This window comes from Mirounga angustirostris, unplaced genomic scaffold (assembly GCF_029215605.1).
Source record: "Mirounga angustirostris isolate CCGP_5_RB_7025 unplaced genomic scaffold, mMirAng1.0.hap1 SCAF_8, whole genome shotgun sequence".
Taxonomy (NCBI): Eukaryota; Metazoa; Chordata; class Mammalia; order Carnivora; family Phocidae; genus Mirounga; species Mirounga angustirostris.
The window spans coordinates 114,537,110-114,553,782 of NW_026991716.1; the positions used below are offsets into that span (position 1 = coordinate 114,537,110).

General features: G+C 39.7%; 1 protein-coding gene and 1 pseudogene across 1 annotated transcript; one reads left to right on the forward strand and one right to left on the reverse strand.

Annotated features, from left to right (window-relative positions):
• Positions 1 to 4,020: 4,020 nt before the first annotated feature.
• On the forward strand, positions 4,021 to 5,260 carry LOC123837181 (trace amine-associated receptor 6-like; annotated as a pseudogene).
• A 4,080-nt stretch (positions 5,261 to 9,340) lies between these two features.
• Positions 9,341 to 10,351, reverse strand: TAAR5 (trace amine associated receptor 5). Its single transcript, XM_045866095.1, is given in 3 exon segments — positions 9,341 to 9,670; positions 9,672 to 10,015; positions 10,018 to 10,351. Coding segments are annotated over 3 exon segments (1,008 nt in total).
• Between the last annotated feature and the right edge of the window lie 6,322 nt (positions 10,352 to 16,673).

Consider the following 16,673-nt stretch of genomic DNA (forward strand, 5'->3'; position numbering starts at 1 on the left):
CTCATTTTCTTCTTCCTATTCTCTATGCCATGTGCTCTTGGTCTTCCCCTAGACTCTAGTTCTCTTAACTGTCATTCCAACATCTTCTTTTGCTGGAGTTCTTTTCTTCAATCTCCTCAGACCCTCTGCTTCATGCTCTCTCTAGAAGTTCAGTTCCTCCTGTTCACCAGTGCTCTTCCAACAGCAAGGGAATCAGATGTAAAATTCAGATCTGGCACAAGACCAAGATTTGATGTTTAGAGGACATTCCCTCATAGTGGAATTGATCATGGCAAAGTGATAATATTTACCACAATAATTACCTCTTCAACATAATTACTTTCATGTGGTATGTCCCTTCACTTCTTCAACATGATGTGGGAATAATTAATTGCCTGTCATGGCATATTATAAACATCATCTAACACTGTCACTGTTGATCATAATGCAAACTTAGGATGCATGCTGGCAGCCAGCAGAAGCAGGGAGAGGCTAGGATGGATTCTCCGAGACCCTTCAGAGGAAGCACAGCCCTGCTAACACTTTGATTTTGGATTTCATACTTTTGGACCCCAGAACTCTGCAGGAATCAATTTCTGTCATTTTGAGCCACCAAGTGAGTACTGATTTGTTACAGCAGCGACAGAAACGAATCTATCAAGTATGTTTGAGGGGAGAAGATCCAAGTGCAAAGAAGTTCATTCTCCTTTCCCTGGACAGAACTCAGTGGGTATGAAGACCACAGGGCAGAGATGGCTGCATAGGTTGGCTGAGCCCATAGCCTGAGACAGCCTCACAGAGCACCTAACTGCTCTGCACAGTACAGGGACAGGAAAAATTCCTGAGCCCCTGAGGGTGCCATGGAGTCATGACAGGTCCTAGAAACTCCACTAAATGTTCCACGGCCTGTGATACCACAAGGATAGCTGAATTCTTCTGAGAAGCACACTGAAATTGGCTGATAAAAGTAAGAATTAAAGGAGCCTACTGTCACAGGACGGGACCAAAGTCCAGAGACCGGACAGGACTTCTCATTGAGGGTGGATGGTCACCCAGAGCAGATCTCTAATCCACAGAGCCTGGTTAACTCAGTGGGGGAGGTAGAGAAAACCCAGACAGACAGAAAGGAAGTTCTATCACCTGGAGGTCAGGGGCATGGCGCAGACATCAAGTTTATTTATAGTTGCAGAGCATAGAGGAGCAACACACAAAATCTGGAGCTAAATTACTTGGATGCCAATCCTCAGTTCATCATTTACTAGATGTTAACCCTGGGCAAGTGGTTAACTTCCAGTGTTTCAGTAAAATAGGGATAATAATCATACAGACTTCATGGCGGTTTTCTGTGTGTGACTATTTAAGAACTTACTACATGTAAAACACCTAGATAGAGCAGGTGTTCCAAAGCTGTTTGCTGCTGTTAAAATGGCAGTTGCCTTAACAATAAAGTAACACGTTTCGCACACCTGAATCTGTGCCCTGTGACTCACCGAAGACACTTGCAGGTCTTTCTAGAATTTCTGCCATGTTTTAGAAGCATTTTACCATAGACTACTAAAAGCCATAAGATAAGAGCTATGACCCAAACTCTAAGAAAATTGGCGTAAAGGTGTAAGGTAGATGCTCTGAAGTTATGTTGGGTTCAGAAACCTCTGAATATCTGTGATGAGACAGAGTTTGAGAGAGAACTTCAGAACATTTCCAGTTTCCTGGGCAGACACAGGGTAATTAGCAGAGGCTAAGGGGAGCGGAGGGATGGAAGGAGGGAAAGAAAACTAGGGAGAACATGAGAGAGGACTCTGACAGAACTCAAATCTCTGAGTCTTAGCTGAGGACACCGGAGAGGAAGGGGCTTGAAACATAGAACTAAGATCCCCAGTTAATCTCTTAATTTCAATAAAAGTGGAACGTTTTCCTGGAGATACAGGAGAGACTGATGAGGGTACACTGGCTGTGAAATCTGAAGAAGGCAGAGCAGCACGTCCCCTACTGAACCCCACAAGGATGGGCTGGAGCACCTATGAGAGACTGTCAGGGGCATGGTCTGGAGGGGGTTTGGCAAGCACGTCATTCAGAGTTCAGGGTTGCGTGAACATCCTTTTTTCCATGCTGAGATAGATGGCCATTTCATTCTAAAAGACACCTGCAAAGACAATCTCAATCTATTCCTGTGGAAGCGAGGCAGACTACATAGCCCCCTGGAATTTAGATGCAACCCTGGGAGAGGAGAGTGGGACCCCCACATTGACTGAACTTATGTTTATTGCACCGCGTGACATGGGGCTCATGGGAGAATTAAAGGTCAGTTACAGAAAATCAAGAAAATTGCCTTCTGTGGTAGTTGAGATCAGAGGATAAAATCTAAAATGATTATTAGGATGTACAAAGCTGTGCACAATTTCGAAACTTTTCCCTGTTCTTGACCTTAACACCTTCCCTTCAGCCTTCTAAACCTGGCTCTAGACTTATACCCTCAGTGAATTCTATTTATTTATCCCAGTCATGTTATTTGTTGATGTCATTTCTCACTTAACACTTTTTAAATGTGTTAATGTTAGCTTGAAGCATGGCGAATTGTGATGTTGTTTTATGTCTGTCTCTCACACTAACACGGAAACTCCCCCTAAGGGAAGAAGATATTTTGTGTTTATTCTTGTATGTTGAAGACCTTGCACAAATAGATGCTTAATAAACAAACAAATATAAATAATGGGATTGGACTGCAGGCAGATCTATGGGCATCTTATGTCCTCTGAATCTTTTACTAAAGCAACTATGCCTTTTTACTCATCTTGAAGAGAATACTCTCAAATTTCACTATTGACTATATCCTATGTAATAGGCTCTTTTTGTACAGATCTCTATAGGTACAGGAGATCTCTTATTTTTTTAGTTAGCTAAGAATTTTTCTTTTTAGTAATGAATAAATTTTGAAATTTATCAAATGCATTTTTTTAAAAGATTTTATTTATTTATTCATGAGAGACAGAGAGAAAGAGGGGCAGAGGGAGAAGCAGGCTCCCAAGGAGCAGGGAGCCCGATGCGGGACTCGATCCCAGGACCCTGAGATCATGACCTGAGCCGAAGGCAGATGCTTAACCATCTGAGCCACCCAGGCGCCCCAAGAATTTTTCTTTTTAGTAATGAATAAATTTTGAAATTTATCAAATGCATTTTTTTATTTCATCAGATGATTATAAAATTTTAATCTGTTACAAAGATGAGTTACAATAATTGATTTTCTAACTTTAAAGCAAACTTTCGTTCTTGGCATAGACTCTAATCATGGTATATCAACGTTTTATATTTGTCTGGGTTTAGTTTGTAAGAGTTTATTTAGGATTTTTGTTTGTAAGTGAGAGTATTTTCTCATTTTCCTTTTTTAAATCATACGTGGGTTTTAGTATGGAAGCTACATCAAAATATAAATTTTAAGTGGAGATAATTAAATATAAATTTATTCTCCCTGTTCACACCTTATACTACAGAGATTCCACTTTATATGATTCTGGGTATGGGATTTGGCTGTGCTTCCTGGGGATTTTGTCATTAGTCCTCAGTCTTGGGGTGGGTGTAATAAAAGGTAACCAATAAATAACAAATCACACACATCTCACTAACTTCGACAAAGAGGAATATCCCTCTATCAAGACCAGGTAATAAAAGATTATTGATAAATTGTAAGGCAAGAAGAAATCTTTGGCATTAGCAAATTTGTAAAAGATTTACTTGAAATTAAATGATTGGATTTAGAAAATTATTTCCCAGTATATTCTAAAGTAGAAGAAAAATAATGGTAATAATGAATTATAGCTAAGATTTGTTGAGCATTTAAATTGAATGTATTACTTCATATGTTCAGAGATTAAAATTAATATGAATATGTGACAGGCCACGGAGATATTATCTGATAACTATAACAAAGGTAGGCAGCTGTAAACGACCTTCTCTCTGCCTTTGGGAAATATGAAACTGCTCTATTTGGTTTGATTGACCAAGGGCAGAACTTCTCTATGTTTACCTGCTGTTGGCGGCAGCACCATGAGCACCGACTGGTCCCCCACTGCCGCCGAGCAGCTCTGCTACCAGAACGTGAGCGGATCCTGCCTGAAAGCTCCCTGCTCGCCTGGCTCCCCGCTGATGCTCTACACACTGGCTCTGGGGCTGTGCTGGCTGTGTTTGGAAACCTCCTGGTGTGATTTCCATCCTGCATTTCAACAGCTGCCCTCTCCCACCAATGTTCTCCTGGCCTGTCTGGCCGGTGCTGACTTCCTGGTGGGGGTGACTGTCATGCCCTTCAGCATGGTCAGGTCCGTGGAGAACTGCTGGTACTTTGGGCCAAGTTTCTGTACCTTCCACACGTGCTGCGAGGTGGCTGTTTGTTACTCTTCTCTCTTCCACTTGTGCTTCATCTCCATCGACAGGTACCTTGCTGTTACTGACCCTCTGGTCTCTCCTAGCAAGTTCACGGTGTCTGTGTCAGGGGTATGCGTCAGCGTCTTCTGGATCCTTCCCCTTGTATACAGCGGTGCAGTGTTCTACACAGGTGTCTATGATGATGGGTTGGAGGAATTATCTAGTGCCCTCAACTGTGTAGGAGGGTGTCAGTTGTAAATCAAAACTGGGTGTTGATAGATTTTCTATCCTTCTTTATACCTATCCTTATTATGATAATTCTCTATAACAATATTTTTCTTGTGGCAAGACAACAAGCTAAAAAGACTGAACATACTGGAAGCAAAAGAGAATAGTCATCAGACAGTTACAAATCCAGAGTGGCCAAGAGAGAGAGAAAAGCCGCTAAAACCCTGGGCATCACGGTGGTAGTATTTATGATTTCCTGGTTACCATATAGTATTGATTCATTAATAGATGCTTATATAGGCTTCATAACGCCTGCCTATATTTATGAGATTTGCTGTTGGTGTGCTTATTCTAATTCAGCCATGAACCCTTTGACTTATGCTTTATTTTACCCATGGTTCAAGAAAGCTATCAAAGGGATGCCTGGGTAGCTCAGTTGGTTAAGCGGCTGCCTTCGGCTCAGGTCATGATCCCAGGGTCCTGGGATCGAGTCCCACATCGGGCTCCTTGCTCGGCGGGGAGCCTGCTTCTCCCTCTGCCTGCCTCTCCCCCTGCTTGTGTTCTGTCTCTCTCTCTGACAAATAAATAAATAAAATCTTAAAAAAAAAAAAGAAAGAAAGCCATCAAAGTTATTGTGAGTGGTTGGGTTTTCAAGGACAGTTCAGCCACCATGAATTTGTTCTCCAAACAAATGTAAGCAATTGGACTGAAGAATAAAGAAATTTTTACAATTTCCAAATGAAATGAGTTTTAAAAAATCAAATAGGACTATTCATGAAGAGAAAACAAATTACTCTTCAAATTTAATAGGGTAGATCAATGGTTTTCCAGTCACTTTAAGATGTGTACTTCCTTGTCACTTCTCCAAAAGCATGCATTTCCTAATAAATGTTAAGTTTTTATTTGCTAATTACTTCAGAGCTCAGCATATCCCACTTTCTAAAAATACTTTCCTCCCTCATTTCTTTTAATTCACTGACTCTTCTTTTGTTCTAGAATGTCACCTGAAAACATCTTTGTTCTTCAATCCCCTTTCCTCTTGTCTTACAAAGTTTTTTACTCTCTCAAAACCTGTCAAAAATTTCACCTGTGAATTGCTTTCGTGAGGTTCTTGCTTTCTTTCGCTTTGCTTAATTTCCCAAGGGAGCCTTTTGGGTAGCAGTTAAATGTATTGTGCTTAATGTCTGAGGAGAGAGATTTGAAATATTTATCTATAAATTGCGTGTGGAGTAACACAGACACCTTGTCTGATTCAGAATCAGGAGAGATCTCTTGGGGGTTGGGGGGCTTCTGCAAACATAGACATCATCCTGACTGGGCTGTTGTGATTGCCAGACAGATTACTCTCATCCTGTGTAATTATTTCCTCCCCCAGGGTAGGAAGCAAAAGGCGTTGTATTTCCCCAAATGATGATAAGATGATTATTTGTCTGCTCTTCTTGCTACTGCTACTACTACTTAAACTGTGTAAATGGTTGCAATGGATAGCCCTCTATGCTATGCTATTCTGTTCAAACACATTGGATATTACTTTCTCATAGGGGGAGATTCTCTTGTGAAAGCAGTCTTTAGTTCTTTCTTTTTTTGTAACAAAACTTAATTTCAGTAGCAAATTTGCTAGTTTTAGGAGATAAGCGGAATATACATCAATGAAAACACTCACGTATTCATCTTTTTTTTTTTCACTTATGAACCATGAACCCCATGCCCACAGTGTACCAAATCAGTGCTAGATTACATAGAAACAGGTAATAGGATCCCACCTTTAAGAATCTGTAACTCTGGCAAGAAGCGATGTTGTTAACTCTGGAAAATTTTAAAAGGACAGACACTAACTCAGCTAGATTAAAGTCAACTTCAACACTGACAAGTCATGTTGTTAGCAGAGTGCCCTTGTCATGATGTGATGAGAATGGCATGTTATTTCTATGGTCTTTTTTCCCCCAAAACCCTATAACCCCAGTGTAATCAGGAGAAAAACATCAACCAAAACCTCATTGAGGACTATCCTACAAAATATCTGACCAGGGCTCCTCAAAACCATCAAGGTCATCAAAGATAAGGGGAGTAAAAGAAACTGTCAGGGTCTAGAGGAGCCTAAAGAGACATAACCACTAAATGTAGCATCCTAAATGGGAAGCGGTAACAGAGGAAGGACAGTAGGGAAAACCTGAGGAAATCCAAATAATGTATGGACTTTATCTTGATACATTAATAATAATATATCAATGTTGGTTCATTGATCATTAGAAATGTATGATACTGATCCAAAATGTTAATAATAAGAGAAATGGGGTGCAGGGTATAAGAACTCTCTGTACTATCTTTGTAACTTTCCTGTAAATTTAAAACTATTCTAAAGTAATAAGTTTATTTTTAAAAATGTAGGGTATACAATTATGGGAGGACAATGGGCATTCATCCTTATACTGACTCATTCACTGATCCATTTCACTAATATCTTTGAAGACTTAGTGTTCTGGGTTCTGGGTTCGGGAATACAGAACAAAAGCCTTAGAAAATCTTGTAGAAAAAACTGATTTACTGACAATTATGGCTTGGAATTCATAAAGGTTTAAACGATAAAGGATGTGTTTGAGGATTAGCATCTCACTGGAAAACCAGGGAGACATATTAAAGAGGTAGCTTTAAGCTGGGTCTTAAGAGATTAAAAAGAGTTTTTGCAGGAGGGAGAGGATGGAAAGGGATTTTCAGGCTGAAGGAATAGCATGACCAAAGAAACAGAGAAAGTGTACAGAGTGTCCAGGAAATATGGAGATAAAACAGCTAAACAACTACAAAGAGAATAGTCACCCTTTTGACCTTCCTGAGGTTGCCATTCAAGCCCCTCCACCTTTCCCTCTCCCTACACCTCCCCAGGCATCTTCCACTTCAAAGTGGAGACATTCTTACCTCTACCCCTCTGCTCAGGCTTTGATGCCTCTAATTCTCCATCTTCTGAGCCAACATTTCCCCAATGAGGTTTTACAATCATCCTATAAAGTACTCCAGGGAAAAGAAGTTTCTGCATCAACAATGTTTTGGAATGACTGCATACTATATCCCGCTCTTGGAGAATAACACGAGACACGACATATTAAAGACTCTTGAGAAGTCCTGTTTCAACAAAAACCTGTCTAACATTGTTTAAATATGCATTTAAAAAACTTGTGTGGAGTTCCACCTTGTGATGAGCTGAGTGTTCTTCTAGGACATAAAGTGTCATGTTCAGTGGATTGGGAAGAGGTGTGGATTTATTTCTAGGCAGAAGAAACTATGTTTTTTAAAGTAATGACTGATTTATACTTTGCAAATTATATTTACTCCTATATCTAAGGCACCGTTTCCTTGATGTCTCAAAATTACATATATTTGGATGAATTTTAATTTACAATTCTTTTTTCATTTAAATATGTGATAATACTTGAGTTAATTAGAAAAGAGAATAATTACTTCCAAAGAAAAATTAGGCATTAAAAAAGTACATTGAAAAATATGTTTATGATAAATAATTTTTAATTAAGAAAAACAATAGAGTCAATAGGAGTTATCTTTCTAGCCAGAAAGAAAGAAATGGAGTGAAATAAATTCATTTCAGCTAACTTCAATGACAAACTAAAACATTACTTCTTTGGTTATGGAGATTGATTGGTTTATGTTTATATCTATGTTACATCTATCTATATATTTGTACTTCAGAGACCTCAAATTAATTTAAAATAAGTTTTCCAAATAAGCAATTATTAATTTGAAAATATTCAGTAAGAAATGTGGGAGCTACTAGAGACCTGTTGGAAAAGATTTAGGAAGAAGACAGAAGCAAAATGTACATAAAAGATGTCAGTACCTATACTAATAATAGCTTGTAAGAAACACTTGGTTCAATGCTGAACAAGCATGCAGCATAAGTACTTGTTTTTCCAAAGAAAATCATATACTGGTATCCCTGGAAAGATAGTAGGTCGAACTTACAGGATTTTTTTTTAAAAGGAAGAAATATTGCAATGGTAAGATGTGGATCATTATCACTTTACAAAATAATCCACTATTTCCAAGTTTCAATTATCAAAGGAAAGGGAAGAGATATTCCTTTAAGAATATAATACATTTACTCAGTAATCATTGAAATGGATGAATCTGGCTTACAATCCTGTTTAGTGGTGGGGTTCCAAGAAGACAGGGATTCTAAAGGGAACATGTTGAAAAAGAAACGGTCCAAACACTTGACTATGATTATGAAAAGTGATGTGAAATTAGGATACAAGCAATATTTCTGAAAGTTAAATTATACAATATTTGAGCTTCAGGAGACCTTAGAGGACAAACCATACGAAACCCTAATTTTCTAGCTGAAACTCTGTGAGATGGGAAGGAATGCGAAGATTGCCAAAATAGCCTCACCCAGCACTGCCACATGGCAGAACCAGGATGAGAATTCAGAAATCCTAACCTCGTGCTCTTTTCCCTCCACCTCTGTATCTCCTCTGTCTCAAGGAGGTAGTAAATAAGGAGCCCATTATTTTCACAGAATTTTAACTTATCCAAGAAATATCTGTTGACTTCATTCTCTCCTTTTCCTACATTCTACTATAGAAACATTGAATAAAGAGAGGGCTTTATTTCTTTTTGAATTAGGAAGTTGTTTTTTCTCAACCAATTAAACCATGGTGCCCTAAAAAGCATGTCCACAAACTCATAACACCACACAGCCCACTGCCACAGCACCATCCATCCTTCCTGCAAGGACCTACGCCTTGCCTGCATACCGTTAAAGAAGTCATTCTTGGTACAAATCAATAGTGTGTGTCCGAGATGAGATCTCCCGACTCAGGCAGAGTCTCAGTGCCTTTCTGAACCATCGGTAGGAAAAGACATAGATGATAGGGTTGCAGGCTGAGTTGAAGTAAGCAAACCAGATAAAGATGTGGAAGACCAGTGGTGGTGTGATGAAGTTAAGGAGGCTGTCAACCAATGTGTCAATGGTGAAGGGAAGCCAGCACAAGAGGTAAATGCCCACAGCAATGCCCAGGGTCTTGGCAGCTTTTCTTTCATGTTTGGCAGCCCCGGCCAGGTTTTTGCTCAAGGTGATGATCTGCTGAGCCTGCCTTTGTGGCAACCACAAAAATCTTCACATACAAGCTGATCATGATGAGGCAGGGGAAAAAGAACATAGGAAAGTTTAGCCAGCCCCAAAACTTATTGAATAGCAGTTGGCAACTGCCCACGCAAGGCATCTCTTCCAGCCACTGACTGAGCCCATTCTGTACCACATCCGTGTAGAGGAAGAAGGCAGTGTAAGCCGCTGGGATCCCTCACCCTGCCAAGATGTACCTGATGGCCACCCTGACTGTAAACTTGGAGGGATAGATCAGGGGCTCGCAGATGGCACAGTGGCGGTCAATGGAAATGAAACAGAGATGGAAGATGGAGGTGAGGCAGAAGAGGGTGTCCAGTAAGTATGCAGGCAGCAGAGGAAGTCTCCAGAGTACCAGCAGCTCTCTACTGAGCGAACGGTGCTGAGGGACAGCACTAGCAGACCCAGAAACATGTCAGCCAGGGCCAGGGAAAGCAGCAAGAGGTTGGTGGGAGTGTGAAACGCTTTGAAGTAGGACACAGCAAACACCACAAACAAATTTCCTAGGACTGTAAGCAGCATGCCTACTGCACAGGCCAGGTAGATGGCCAACTGAATGTCCAAAGGATGGACTGTCCTGGGGCAAGGCCCATTCACCTGGTAGCAGAATGCTGTGGGGTGTTCTTCAGCACCTTGGTTGAGGACAGCACTCATTTATGGTTTCTACTCTTCCTCTCTCTGGGAACTGGCCACCTGTCCCAGCCAAAAAAAAAAAAAAAGATATAGAGGAGAAACTGAATGACAGTTTGGAACCTAGTGCAACTTCCTTTGGTACTGGATCAAATGTGCTCCAGAAATCAAAGCAGCATGGGATTTAAGGTCTCATAAAGTCACTTCTCTGCTAGCTCTGTTTTGCCTGCCTGGGCCCTTTTGAAATTAACATAGACTGTATGTTTAAGGAAAAAGAAGAAGAATGTAAGCTAAATGTTCCCGCAAAGACAAAGGAGGCTATGTCACAGTAGGTATTATACAATTATTGAGAGTGTGTCTCTTCCATTTTTGATAAGTTCACCTATTGTGAAATGTAAGTGAGATTTCAAGTTATGAGTCTGAACCAAGGGAAGAATTCATTCATTCTTTGTAACAAATCATTACTTGGAGAAGGAGTAACTTCTGGCTCCTCCCTTCAAAAATTAAATAAATTGACAGTAAAATCAATAGCTTAAACTTTTTAATTACATGTCAACTGTTCCCAAGAAAATAATTCAAAGTACAAATAATTAAAAGCGTAGAGAATGGCCTGATTTCAGTTGTGCATGCTGCACAATTTCTAAAGAGAACACACATTGTTTATAAACTCTAAAGAACTCTCTGATATGAAAAAGTATTTTATCTATCTTAACATTAGCCTGTGAAATTTTAAACAAGTTCTAATAAATTGAATTCAACGTTTCTTTCTTTTTTTAAAAAAAAGGTTTTATTTATTTGACAGAGAGAGATACAGCGAGAGAGGGAACACAAGCAGGGGAAGTGGGAGAGGGAGAAGCAGGCTTCTGCGGAGCAGGGAGCCTGATGCAGGGCTCGATCCCAGGACCCTGGGATTATGACCTGAGCTGAAGGCAGGTGCTTAACAACTGAGCCACCCAGGCGCCCAAGAATTCAACGTTTCTAAGCTACTTACATAGGTAGGAATCAGAATCACTTCATCAGAAGAAGTCCTTCTTGTAGTGGGTGAACACAGGTATGTAGAATTCTCTCCCATCAGCACAGATAACAGATGTGCAATCAGTTAATGATTTTAAACTCCAAATAGCAACTAATCCTCAGTGTGGTATGTCATGCAAATGAGGGCTTGAGGAGCACCAAGGGACCTAGTTTGCAAGGCTCAGTAGTTTGAGGCTCCTATTCAGGATAGGATAATTTATCCTGCCAATTAATTAGAGATGAAAATTGAAGACACTGGTTTAATATGTTCTTTAGTTTTATTTTTAGTGAGTTTCATATATCTCTTCTGCTTTAGGATTTCTTTCAACAAAATCGTTGAGAATAATTGATCATAAGCCTTTTGGTTTGTGACACCACGCATTGGATTCATCAGGATTATTTTTTAGCTCTATGCTTTGTGTTGGTTAAAGAAATCACAGTAGATGAAACAGTGCCCTGAACACAGCAGAGTTAGATTCTGGTTCTGTTACTGCCTAGGTCATCACTTATCCTCTTCATCCCTCAGTCTCCCAATTGGTAAGAGAACCTACAATTACACTTATGTGTCCTTACTTCACATGGATATTATCAAGGAAAATAATACATTCAATCATATTCTGCTCTCTCTGATTCTTGGTACCAAATCTCCAGAGGTTCTTTATGGCCTTGGAGAGATCATTGCACAATATAAGTCAAACTGATGTTGCAAAAATGACATAATTCTAAAGGTGACAAGAGATTATATCTGCCAGCAGGACCTTTCATAGAAGGTGTAGAGGTCAAAAAGAATGAAGGAGAGAAAATGGGAAAAAAAAAATGAAGGAGGTTGGCAGGTATCTCCACCTTCTCTACAAAGCCTGGGCTAAACCCAGTAGTGACTGCTAGAAACTTGCCTTAGTGCAAGGAAAGGAAATAGATTTCTGACTCCAGAACTTGATCATCAGACCAGGAAGGATCCTGCATTATCACAAACCATGACACCCCTTGGTTTATAAGTCATAGTCCATCTGCAATCAGCCAGGAAGTCCTACAGCTCTAAGTTCAATCTGACCAAGAGTCTGTGAAAAATGGGGGCAAATGTCTTACAAATAAAATAAGGCCTGAAGAAGGAAATTCTCAAAAAATTTTGTGCTTTGTTTGTTTGGGGGATATGTTACATCAAACCTGAAATGCAATATGCAATCACAAATCTATTTGGAGATGCAGAATTTTAAAAGACTGTTTCTAGTTGTGTGATCCCTAGGTCAGAGATTACCTAATGCTCTGTGCCCAGTTTTCTCATCTATTAACTGAATATAATACAATATACCTACACCACAATTTTGTAATGACGATGAATGAGTATTAGGAACGGTTCCTGTCACAGAGTAAGCAGAATTGGATAGACAAGAGTGTGAGTGGATATTAGTTCAGATCCTGTGTCAACCCTCCCAAGTTAGGGTTCTTGTCCCCTATTCCACTCACTTTCAGAAATATATTCCTGTTACACAACAACTAGGAGCAAAAGTCATTGGAATTTACATCCTCTAGGTTTTCTTGCTTATCTCAGGATTCATTGATGTTCCTTTTCCTCAGCTTTCTTCGAAGTGGCTATATATTTTAGAAACAGGAAATAAGAGTAAGTGGAATATTTGTAAGATAGTCAAAGTGTTGTTCAGATTTAGGATTTTAACAATTAGTCTTGCTATTTATTAACACTAAAGCCACTAGCCTAGGCTGGAAGAGAGGAATATTAATGTTTTCTTCCCAAAGCAATGTCAGACTCCCTCGAAATAAACTATGAGTTTTGGTCCAGGAGAGAGAAAGGCTACTAGGAGATATTCTAAAAAAGAAAAGATTTAACAATGATCCCCAAGGAACCCATAAATGCCCAGCAGTATTTGGGACAGGCAGTTAGCAAGTTTTTAAGAATTGCCTCTGTTTGTATTTGCAGTCTGAAGCAGCAATCGCCATTGATGACTAAGGTCTGAGGAAGTGAGGGCTTTCTTTCCTTTCCTTTTCTTTTTTTTAACATAAAGAATAGTAAAAGCAATTCCCTTGAAAATACAAATAAAGAAGCAATTTCAGAACTTGTTTAAGGAGTATAAGTTTTCCAGTTTTTAGTAGCCCCTCTGCAATCCAAAGATCAATTAAATGCATATGAAAGGGAAAGCCTAGGTTAGCAGTAGATGAGGTAAAAAGCATGGGCTTTACCGAGAGATAGACCTGGTTTTGAATCTTATAATATTGGAAAAGATGCATAATCTCTTAAAGGAACAGGGGTTTAAGCTAGAGGTTATAGGGAGTCCTAAGATGAGATATTTCAGTGGTTGGAAATGGCTCCATTGTTCAATCTGATGATACATTCCTTTGACCTAAAATGCAGAGTCTTCCCTACACCCCAAGCTGGGCAAAATTTTCCTCCTCCATATTCCCATAGCTAATTGTGCCTGGCTCTCTCATAGGACATACATGTTGTGTAATTGAAAGGTTATGTCTCTCCTATTAGATTATAAGCCCCTTAAAGCCAGGATTTCAATTTTATTCATCTCTGAACCACAAACACTCAAAGTAGCACATGGCACATAGTAGGTGCTCAGTAACTATTTATTGACCTGAGTGGCTTTCAATACAGAGAGCAAGGTGTGCATGGAAGTCATCCTCCTCCTGAGAGCTGCTCTACTCAACCTACTTACATTCTGGAAAGAAGAGCACTGGGTTTGGGGTAATAATGGAATGATTCACTTTTCCTTGGACTAGCCACCTCCCACTTGGGAAGAGCATGTGGTGCTGTTTTGAGAAATAATGGAGCTGATGTTCACGGGCATCCATCATAAATGACAAAAGTTCTATATGAAGGTAAGGAGTGATGATGACTGCAGCAGAAGCTTCTGCTTGCTCTTTCATTTTTCCTCTATTTAGCTGTGTTTTAGTGGGCAAAAGAAAATGCTGGCCTACAAAAGGACCCGCTTGTGGCCTCAGATCCAAGTTCCTTGATATTAAGTCACACATTTTATGCTCTTCTGAGGATTGAACAGCAAAATAAGTATGAACTGAGTGATGGTTGCCCTTCCTGTTCAGTCCCTAGGCTCTAGCAGTTCAAACAGCCTTGTTGAATCCCTAAAGAGGAAGGAAGACTCACCATGGAAAGCAGATGGTAAAACGCTCCTGCCATCCTATGGTGCTCTATCTATTGCCCCATCAGACCCAAGAAGGAGGTCTATCTTGGCCTAAAGCCTGAGGAATTCCTCCTCCTTCTTTGATTCTTCAAGAGGAAGGAGTACCTTAGCCTCTGGCATGTTGCCTTCTGGATTAGGGGCAGAGGAAATCTCCTCCTGAAGGACTGAATTATTGCAATCATTAAAGAATAAACCAATACTCTACTAAGCATCTCAAAACCTAATTTTGATTTCAAATCCTGTCCTTTGATAATAATAATAATTTGCTGAAACATCTCAAGACCTAAATGTACTATATTCAAATGACCAAATTACAAGTACAGGCCTCAAGAGGCTCTTTTTTTTTTTTTTTAAATTTATCTATATATTTGAGAGAGAGTGAGAAAGAAAGTACACAAGCAGGGAGAAAGGCAGAGAGAGAGGGAGAAGCAGACTTCCTGTTGAGCAGGGAGCCCAATGTGGGGCTCGATCCCAGGACCCAGAGACCAGGACCCGAGCCAAAGGCAGATGGCCAACGGACTGAGCCACCCAGGCGTCCCACCGGAGGCTCTTATTATTCAACAGAACACGTAGATCCAGAGAGTATTGGGAATTCTCAACCTAATAGAGATGTTATTAAATGTGTTTTGGAGTAATGAGTCATTCCCAATAGATAGTCTACAGTAAGGATAGAGTCAAAAAAGCAAAAACGTTCACAACAGCATTTAGGATTTATATATATATGTATATGTATATATACATATATAAATATATATGAACATTAGAAACCTCAAGGATTAAGATGCCCTGCCTGGATGTGTGATGTCATTTGGCCAGGTCATAGGATGAAGGGGGTTTGGTTAACCAAATATTCTGATATTACTATAAGAATTACTGTAATAAAATGCATTTAACATTAAAACCTCTGCTAATGGGGGGCACCTGGGTGGCTCAGTCGGTTAAGCCACTGCCTTCAGCTCCAGTCACTGAGCCCCAAGTCGGGCTCCCTGCTCAGCAGAGAGCCTGCTTCCCCCTTTCCTTCTACCTGCTGCTCTGCCTACTTGTGCTCTCTCTTTCTGTTAAATAAATAAATAAAATCTTTTAAAAAAATAAAATAAAATAAAAGCTCTGCTAATGATAACAAGTTTTCTCTTTGCAACCTACCAGTGTCTGAAAGTTATCGTTCTGAAAAGAACCTTACTTCCTGCAAAAGTGGGCAAAGGTTATAAATAAATTGTATCAAACACATAGAAACAGTTCTAAGTTTTTAGATATATTCTATTTGGCTGGAAGAGTCCTTCTACTGAATATCTCCATTTAAGAAATTTACCAATCTATCAATCTATGAGATAATGAACAATATTTCTACATGACCAAACCTTTCTATAAAACACTTCCACTGTTGAGTCATCAGGAAAGGGAAGGGAAGATCTGATTTCTATTCTCAGGAAGCTCACTCTATGAACATGAAAGCTTCATTTTGAAGGTTGCAGATGTTTCTGAGTCAGTAAGTCATTTTCCACTAAGTGCCTCTGTTGGCCCTGTCCCCAAGTTCCCAGTACAACATTGTATACATGTGACCAAAGAGAACAGGAATTAAATTCAGTTCAATTTCTTCTTTATAAATAGGCTCTTTCTTCCATCTTCTCTCTCAAGAGAAGGAGCCCCTACTTGTCTAACATCCTTTGGTTTATAACAGTTTATTTCTGTGAATTTGAGTAATCCCCATTTTCTTCAAAGTTCTGTTTCAGTTATCCAGTGAACATGTTCAGAGATTTTTAGGGGAAAGGAACCATACTAGACACTGTGGGACACAAAATTGGAAAATAGAAAGACATAGCATCACACAAAATAAGCTTATAGTCTAGTGAGGAACCAATACACCTGTGTGCATTCAACTCTGGTCAAAGCAGGAGTCAGAGAAACAGGTTTGGGGTGGTGGGGTGTGCATAGAGGGAGGATGCTGGATACATTGAGTTTGAGATCTTGCTGGAGCATTCAAAAAGATACTTCATTGGTAGTAAGAAATGAGGGACTCAAGTTTGGAAGAAATGATACAGCTGAAAATAAATACGTTTGAGAGAAATCTACATAGACATGAATATTGAAGCTGTGAGCTTAGCTAAGGTTAAAGCAGGGTTTCTCAACCATGGAACTATTGAAGTTTGGGGCCAGATAACCTTTTTTGTGGGGGC